Source organism: Varroa jacobsoni, unplaced genomic scaffold (assembly GCF_002532875.2).
Source record: "Varroa jacobsoni isolate VJ856 unplaced genomic scaffold, vjacob_1.0 contig00121, whole genome shotgun sequence".
Classification (NCBI taxonomy): Eukaryota; Metazoa; Arthropoda; class Arachnida; order Mesostigmata; family Varroidae; genus Varroa; species Varroa jacobsoni.
Genome location: NW_019214411.1, coordinates 220,548 through 229,521, shown reverse-complemented (window position 1 = coordinate 229,521; position 8,974 = coordinate 220,548). Strand labels below are relative to the sequence as shown.

Below are 8,974 nucleotides of genomic sequence, written 5' to 3'. Positions count from 1 at the left end.
AAACACTGGAGTTACATCGACGATAGTATTTTTTTTTCTCTAGCACTACTCTATGAGAACACCGATGTTCCCATATCGTTTCTTAGATGTGTGGCGTATAAGCACAAAACTATGATATGTTAATTAAATATGGCATATGTATAAATATACATTTGTTCACAAGAACGAGCTGGAATTTATCTGTATAAGCAATCCATGACATTTTATTTCATATAGGCTCGAAATATTAGTCGCTTATATCATCAATCTCATTTCGGCCAACATAGACCCCAGGGCAATCACGTGATATATCGTAAGATGATGATTTTTGCTTAACTTGATTATTGTTTCGCTTTGAAAATGCGGCTCTAAAATGAGCGAAGCTGTAGTAGAAAAGCGAGGTGATTAGGTAGATTTTTTCTTCATTGTTTAGCAAAAATTGGATGTTATGCAAAAATATATCTACGAGTTCTGTATAGCCCTATTGTTCTAAATTTAGTCAAAAAAAGATTCAATAATGTGAATTATGCGAAATCTAACCCGAGTTCTGTCTGAAAAAAGTTGAAACTTCGGATTACTATAATTTCAAATAAGGATTCCCTAACTAAATGGCCTTTATGGCCCTGTTTATATATATAGTCCCACTCTCCCCTGCGTAACCATAAAATAAGTAGGTAAAACAAGACGTCATCCACATACAAATTAAAAGTTGACTTGAAAGCACAACGAACTTTTGGATTTATTTATCTATAATAAAGAAGAATCGAATGAGATTGTAGTTTGGAAACTTTATTTACAGTATTATGTACATTGTGAACTGTGATGGGATAGATTTGTGTCTAGGTACGTTACATACAATTCGTTTCATTATTTACCCGACTGACTTTGGCGCCCGGCATTGGTTCTAGTTTAATAACACACAGTCATTAGCTCAATTATTCATGTCACAGCATGTTTATCGGCTCAGGAAGCAAATGTCTTAATGGTTTGCTAAATACAGCCTAGAATAGAAAGAATCGTATAGGTGGCATCGCAAGGTGCTTGTATATGTAAGCAAAACTAAATAATTAAGAAATGTCTCCTTCATTCAAGTTTCGCACCTAAGTGAACCCGCAGAAGTGACGACACTGCGTAACCACGAGCCCGAACCAATTATCAAGCGTTCAAAGCAAAAATATTACACAAAAGCTGTCTACAAATTGCCTTATCAGCCCCAAGTCAGTTAGATTGACGCGTGTCCAAATAATGAATGTTATAATCTTTAAAAGGTGGCTTATAGAGTCTGTGTGATCACAACTGAGCTGCGTGAGCTAGGAGCATCCTCCAACCAGGGCTGATCCTGGGCCCAATCAGGATACGAAGGCGGAAGACAATAAGAAGCTGGTCTGCTAATTATCAGTTCAATCGTGTCACCAGAGGCCGCCACTAGCGGTACCGCCGTACAGCAATCCATATTGTGACTCTTGTGCTCGTTGATCTAAACAAAAATAATTGATAAGAGATTAATTCAATAATTTCAGCGAGTATCTTCGCACATTTTGTTTTTATCGTTGTTATTAGTGCAAATGTTACTCTCTTTGAGTGTTTGCTTCTAGACCACAACGGTATACTTACCCTATCCAGCGTTCTTTCCCTACGTAGCGTCAAATCACTTGGCTCAAACGCTACCAACATCTATGCCGTGTACGTTGCTATCCCAATAATCGTGTCTTCGTCGTCATTCAGTTGTGTGACCCATATAACAATCTCTTTTCTGACATTTCTCTCACCGCAGTAATCTGATTTCATATTTTGTAGCGTACAGAACTAGATCACCTGCACTGTACAATATTTCATTACGTATATCTGTAGCAATTACAACACGTTTCTCAAAGCTTAACTACGATCCGGATTAAGTCATTAACTACGTGGATAGCTGTTCCAGTTTACTGTGTCAGTGTTATTTAACCGTCACATCAACTTCTGTATTACCGCATTTGAGATTAACGTTTAGCTGGGTATGAGGGTGACTTTAGTAAATAAACTGCAAAAGGTGAGTTTGCATGTTATTATTAGTTTTATGAAACTGTTTTTCTTCTTTGACGCCGATTTCATCGTCACCAGTGAACAGACAGAAGGCGTGTAATTTGCCGCCGAAGGTGGTTCTCACCAACTTATCAAGTTCCTATAAAAGTCTCTACATTTAGGGTATAGTGGTGACCACATACCCCAAAGATCCTGAGTGCGGAACCCGTTGAGGTGAGAATCCGAGGCAAAAATTAATGACCGAACTACAGTTAGAATTGCACGCTAGATTGCATCCATTTATGAGCGCAAAACAGTCACTATAGAATATAGCGCTAGCTGCGGAATATATAATACTTTCGGCTCCTTCTGGTTTTTCTGAAGTGCACTTTTTTCATGAACATTTTTGAGGCTCTGACGACTCTTTAAAGATGTCAAGGGCGCAGGATTAAGAAGCTCGTCAGACTTTGTTAGCTTGTAAGGCTGCTCCTAATTATTCGGCACAGTATGGAACCTTTTACCTTGGACCTTTAAATTCGGTATGACTCATGACGTAGGTGAAACCCTAGTTTATGATTGGGTTTTCTTGACATCATTAAAGATGCCGCATAGGATAAGAGCATACAAACGTCTCTAGAGACCAGGCTTATTAAGTTGCAGTTCTTTGCGTGCTGAGGCAAATTACGTATCCGAGTACGTGGAGTATGACTTTAATAGACTGCAGCATCGGTTGAGGCTAACACGACCATCTCTGTTACTCTCGTTCCCCGACAGAGTGGATAACGTATTTCTCTGTTAATCTTAAGGACACACTGGGACGTAGATTCGAATCTGGGCATGGACACATTATGTTTCGTGCTGGGAGCTAGCCGTCTGGTAGAATACCTGAAGGCGACACCGGACGTAAAACTCGGAACCTAGAAAGACAATCCCCGTTAAACACGAGGCAGGTTGCATATCACTTCCCCCGCCTTTTGCTAAAACCGTTTGTGCTTCATACATATTGAAATGATAGGTAACTTCAGCGTATGGTTGCCGTTTTCCTCTTACGCAGAGGTCGAGGTCAGGATAATGGTTATTTTACAAACGTCTGCATCCGGCATAATATCAAAGGGACTTCAGTGTAAAGTTTTCGTTTCTTAATTTACATGAACATTGCTTATAGCTCACCGATTATCGTTAGCGGCATAAGCGCCTCCGTAGTTAACGTTACTAACGGGAGCACTGCTACATTTCAGTCGCCTTGCCACCAGCATTTTGCAAGGAAACGACAACTTCCCTCCAGGTTACTTGTGGGTAAACGTGCAACAAGATAGGCACTAAATAATTACATCATTCATGTCTGCGCGTAAACCTTGGCTATTGAAGTCATGTCAAACCCTAGTTCAGTTCTAGCTTAAGATTTAAGTATTTCACCGCTAACCCAAATTTCGAAGCGCTTGGTCACGTTGATGTTGTCTGTCCATGACCACCCCTTTCAAGATCATGGAGAGACTAGTACATCAGATCATACCAGAAAAGTATTATGTGTCACGAGCCTATCTACTATTAAGACAACAATTCTTTTTACTAGAATAGGGGTTAGTTTGATAGAGTGTAACAGACAGAAAAGGAGAGGATCAGTTTTAGCTATCTGCGCTATATACTGTCTGTTGATCCACCGCGAATATAGACTTGTTTTGCTTAAAAAAATCGTCTAAAATATTATATACATATATTGCGTTTTAAGCTAAAAATTTTGAAACTCATACCTGCAGAATTCGATCAAACGGTCTGAGGAGTCCGCACATATCAGCCGGTCCCTTAGGTCTTATACGATTTACGTAAATACCCTTCTCGAAAAGACCATCAGAAATTGAGAAACCGAAGTCATCATAGACCTTGTCTTTGAATAGAGTCACCCGATGCACCTCCACGGGAACCGGCATAGGTGGCGGTATGTCCTAGAAAAAGAGAAACATAGTTTGTACGGAACAGAAACTCTAAATTAAAATTCTAAAATTAACAAGAGTAGTAAGGACATATATTTCTTCAATAAGTTCACTCGGAAATCTATAGATTATTGATAATTCAATAATGAAAAAGAGACACCTTTATTGAAATAGAAACGCGCGTTCATTTTTATTATGTGTGGTACTCACTTGCAGCCCAAAGTTGGGCATATTTCTTGGAGGAGGATCTAGAAACGAAGGCGTATTTGAAGAGGTCGTACCGCCTTGGCTGCTTGCTCCTGATACTGCTAAATCCAGTATCGATGACATCTCGTCTTGGAATTGGGATTGAAAACCAAAGAGATCGTCAAAACGTGACGATAGAGACGCAGCAGGTGCTGGCGAAGGGCTTTTATTGGGGGTTACTGAAGGTACGCCCAGCATACCGCTTCCACTGCTGCCTCCGGTGGAACTAATTCCGGAAGAAGAACTGAGTCCTGGTACACCGGTGACGCTCGCTGCCAGTTGACTTTCGGCTAACTGAAGGTTGCGCTCAATCTGACGTAGAAGTCGCGATTGTCCGCAGGTTTGCAAGTCCTCAAGCACTTTTGTCCAGTCTGACGATTCAACATCTGAGTTGACGGGTCGTCCGCCTTGTGCATGCGATTGCGTTTGTGGATGATGAGTGTAGGCAGGAGGATTATAAGTAAACCCAGACGGTCCGGATATGTCCAACGCCGTCGGAGACGCCACTAAAATACAACAACAATAGGGTACATTATCACGAATTATTTTTTACGTATTTTTTTTAACGAATGTTTTATTCTCTACAACCACGCGCTGATAGATTGTAAAGCATAAGATTTATATTTAACAAAATTGAAGCTTTAGTCGTCAAGAACACGGACATTTGCTTTCAAGTTAAAGGAAAGTGGCCAATAAGCTACCGTCTGATGAACTGTTGACGAGAAACGAAACTTTAAATGTTAAGTAAGATGATAAGATCCCGCGGTTTTTTACTGAATAAAAATACCGTCTTTTTTATTATAATCACCTATTAAGTTGCGTATTTCTCGTCATTCCTCACCACCTTTTCCGTCTTTTAACGTTAATTAAAATGATGTTTTCCTTCTCAAAAAGAAACGGGCTTAGCTCGAATAACTTTTCCAATTACTTTTAAGTTGTTGATAAGTGTTGAAGGTAAGGCTTCAGATATGTGAACAGAACAGGTAAAAGACCATTGACAAAAGGACAATTGCAGCATAACACTTCACTCGAAGCCGCTAACGTTCGATACCGGGAGAAGTGTCGAGATAGATCGTTAAACTATATTTTTTTTATTGAATTTTGAGAAGTTCATTAGGTAGTCAAGCCTCAAGTTATTATGTAAACCTAAAAAAAATTCTCTGGTGGTCTTCAACGTTCTATGTCTGCAGTTTATTTAGTCCGCCCGAGCTGCCTGTCGGCCGTATTGCTTCGAAAGTGCCTTCAGATGATGATCATCAAACTTAGAGGGTGCTTAAGAGCGGAACATCGTCTATGTTTTGATAGAGTTTTGGTCTTGATGAAATGCATAGTGCAGAAGATGTCGAAAATGCATTTTTTTTTCAGCTGGATCGTTCATCTTTCAAGTTCTTTCAAGCTCAAATCGCGCTCGTAACCCAGTTGTAGCATGCTGATAAAGTAGAAAGGGTGCATTGGAGCCGTTTATCAAAAGCTAATAACGAATAAGAGAAAACAAGTACTTTGAAAAAACCGCGGAAGCTAATTATCCAATCTAATACCTGGTAGAATTCGCAGTTCCCATTAGTGAATATACTTTGCGTATAAATTCGTTAATAATATTTATTTTATCTGAATATTACCTAATTTATTCTCCATATTGCGTTATTTATTACCTTGTTGCTGAGTTGTTCCTCTTGTAATAACGGATCGATTTGGCGGCTGCTTAACCGGCTGACCCGGGGGTGGAGTGGATGGAGAAACGGCGGGAAGACACGAGCCGGATACATTTGATTGACGAGCCAATAGCTGAAGGCTGTTTAAGGTGGCTGAACTTAAGGCCGTAGTGTCTCGAGATGATGTCCCTATATTACTCTTTGGCGGTAATGGAGAAGGTGCTTTAGCCATAAGGCTCGGTCTTCTTTCGGGGTTTAGGGCCCAGTCGGGTGGATCCCAGCGAGCACTTGAAGGTGCTGACTTTGCTAAAGGAACCTCCTGACATGCAGGTGGAAGACCGGCTTGCCACTCGCGAATCGAACTCCACGCATCCTCGGAAGCTTCCACATCAATTTCTTTAATAGATTTGTAAGGCAATTAGATGGCAAACGTTTTGTTAAACCTATATGATAAAAAGGTACCATTGTTATAATTAAATTTGCTATAACTATTGAATATCTCTTCAATCTTAAGATTATTAAATATCTTTCAACAGTTCATGTATTCAAAATATTTTCACCGTACTTCCATGTGTACGTTATTTTTTTTAATTATTATTATTATTATTAATTTAACTTTTTAAATGTTCAAGGCAATATCAATGTAATGTCAAATTTAACACGCAAATAACTAGGTCTTGATCCCAAAGTGACGGAAAAGGAACTGTTACCTTGCAAAAGAATATACTGCGCTTTCCGGCTATCGGTATGGTTCGTTCGGTCACTGTCATTTATGCTAACGACCTTTAGTCGACACTACTCAGAAGTTACTTTGGAGCTAGTGGATGAGATTTGAAATTTTATGGTGTGTTGAACGGTGCATATTTATCACGACTTTCACGCCATTTTCTTGCTAATTAATTCATTAATTTAATTAGCAGATGTACGCATGATCGACCCACTGCCTTTCTAGCAATACCAGGTGTCGAACCTGATATGTCTCGGCATTATTTTCAAAGATAAGGTCGTGTTCCCATCTCTAACTACTATTCTAAATCAATGTACTATTAACCGTAACTTATTTGGTTGGCTTTTAAAGTGTGAAATCACAAAGTACTAAAAATGTATTACGACTATCTTTGTTGAATGATTGGGGCTTGACGGGGGCAAATCGATAGAGACCGGGCGTGTAACCTTGAAGGAACCGTGCGTTATAGTTCTGTTTAAAGGTACCTGCTAAAAATGATTTAAAACAGCGGCAGACCTGATTTCGGTTGTGCGGTGTTGACTGCTTGCGAGTGGCTTGTTGTTGAAGGATGCGGAAGTCCGCTGGGCGACATCGAGGATACAGGGGATGCAGTTGAAGCTGGGGTGGTTGCGGCTGTTGTAGGCGCAGTCGGAGGTGCTGTAGCTGCACCTGCTGTGTCGAGATTGGCCAACGAGTCCCAGCTCTCTACGGCACTATCAACTGATGGGATTGGGGTACCGGCATAAAGGCGCTGTAGCAATAGTTTAGGATCTAAGCGAGGAGACTGTGAAGGTGGAGGTCGTGTTGATAATGGGGAAGAGCCACCAGGAGAGATAGCTGTCCCTAAAGGTATCGGACTAGATACGCAACCTCGTTCCAAGTCGTCAAACACTGTAGATTAACACAAACACCGGTAAAGAACTATGAATGAAACAGAAGCTTTAGAAGGACACATTGCTATATTACAAACAAAATTCATACGTTGGAAGAAAGTAACCTTCAACTAAAAAAGCTTGAGGTGAAATCCATTGTTGTGAATCAACTACTTTTTTCTCGTATTTGAAAATGTGATCCAGCATCAAAATGCAGGATAAACACTAATACTGTTAACGCCGGCAGTACCATTTCTCCCAAGTTTGAATTTGGCCAGCTTTAGAGTGACGACATCCCCAGATGTCTGAAGTTGAAGAATAGCTTCACTTAAAGGCTTCCCTCTTAGACTTGTGCCATTAATAGCAAGAATCCTATCTCCAACGTGAAGTGCTCCCGTTCTGAAATACTCACAGGTTAACGAATTATTGTTGTTGTCATGTTTTTAATGAAACAAAGGAAAGCGAAGTAGTCCTTTAGAATTGCAAGGTCATGCTCTGCGATCTGCTTGTCAGCAGAAAGCCAGCGAAAAGATCCGTCGCGTTCGGTCTTCTAGAAATAATAAAAAATGTTTTCCATATGCAGACAGGTATATACAGACAGATATATAGGCTGACTGGTATTAGCTAAGTCCTACCTTTCGGCTAGCCCACCCTGGGTGAGACCAGAAATTATAATTGGATCAAACGGTTCCTGGGTTCCCGAAATTGTGATACCGAGAGGCCCTCCGTTGCGCGCGACCTCGACCGTGTATACAACCGCATCTGGTTCATCTGGTACTCCTAGTAGTGTAAGTAAAAAAGAAAGGGGTGTTGCCGAGAATATTAATGCACACCAGTGTTATGTATTTTACTATATGGATGACGCACAGGAGGCATACCAAAGTCACAATTAAAGTGCATTATCTGTGTGCCTGTTACAGTCTACAGAAAAAACCTCCCAGTAGTTGTTAGCAAATGCATAGTCTTGTCATTACGTTACCCCATATTGTTATACCATTTTAGCAGGAAATCATCGATCTTACTTACGTTAGTTATATCCCACTGTTAGGTTTAAGATGCTACCCCAGTGATAGAGCAATTTTTATTGTGCGTGATTACTCCACGTATATTAATATTTATTGATACCAAACCTAACAAAGGATGATAATCCATTAAGTCCCACAGCACTAAGGTACTGAAATGTAGACGGAGAACCTAAATCTTTACGGCAATACAGTGTACTCAAAGTGGTGAAACACTGAGGTCTCGCATTAGCCCAAGTAACAAAAAATAAGCTAGTTGTAGCTCAAGCGGGCTTTATCACATAAGGGTAATAAAGAGTGCCAAATTTAATTAAGTGTAGCAGGAGGAATAAAAAGAAATCGGGCCACCTCATAGTTAACCCACTTTGACGCGAAACAATGACATGACTGTATATGATGAAGCGTACGTGGTGTCACACCCTATATTTCATTACATAGATTTGTTTAATAATAGTATAATGGTTAACACAAAGTGAAAATATATTGCTAGAATTAATGACACCAGATATACGATTCATGGCTTCCAGAACGCTTTGTATAA

At 40.1% G+C, this 8,974-nt stretch overlaps 1 protein-coding gene across 3 annotated transcripts in view; it reads right to left on the bottom strand.

The window, feature by feature from the left end:
- Positions 1 to 747: 747 nt before the first annotated feature.
- Positions 748 to 8,974, bottom strand: part of Grip (Glutamate receptor interacting protein) — a 35,168-nt gene continuing 26,941 nt past the window's right edge. For all 3 annotated transcript variants that reach the window (XM_022851180.1, XM_022851179.2, XM_022851181.2), the window contains exons 9-15: positions 8,047 to 8,191; positions 7,662 to 7,810; positions 7,056 to 7,430; positions 5,813 to 6,208; positions 4,125 to 4,666; positions 3,735 to 3,926; positions 748 to 1,456 (exon numbers count right to left, since the gene is read on the bottom strand). In XM_022851180.1, the coding sequence (XP_022706915.1) occupies positions 1,253 to 1,456; positions 3,735 to 3,926; positions 4,125 to 4,666; positions 5,813 to 6,208; positions 7,056 to 7,430; positions 7,662 to 7,810; positions 8,047 to 8,191 (2,003 nt within the window). In that variant the 3' untranslated portion in view covers positions 748 to 1,252. The remainder of the gene's footprint in view (positions 1,457 to 3,734; positions 3,927 to 4,124; positions 4,667 to 5,812; positions 6,209 to 7,055; positions 7,431 to 7,661; positions 7,811 to 8,046; positions 8,192 to 8,974) is intronic.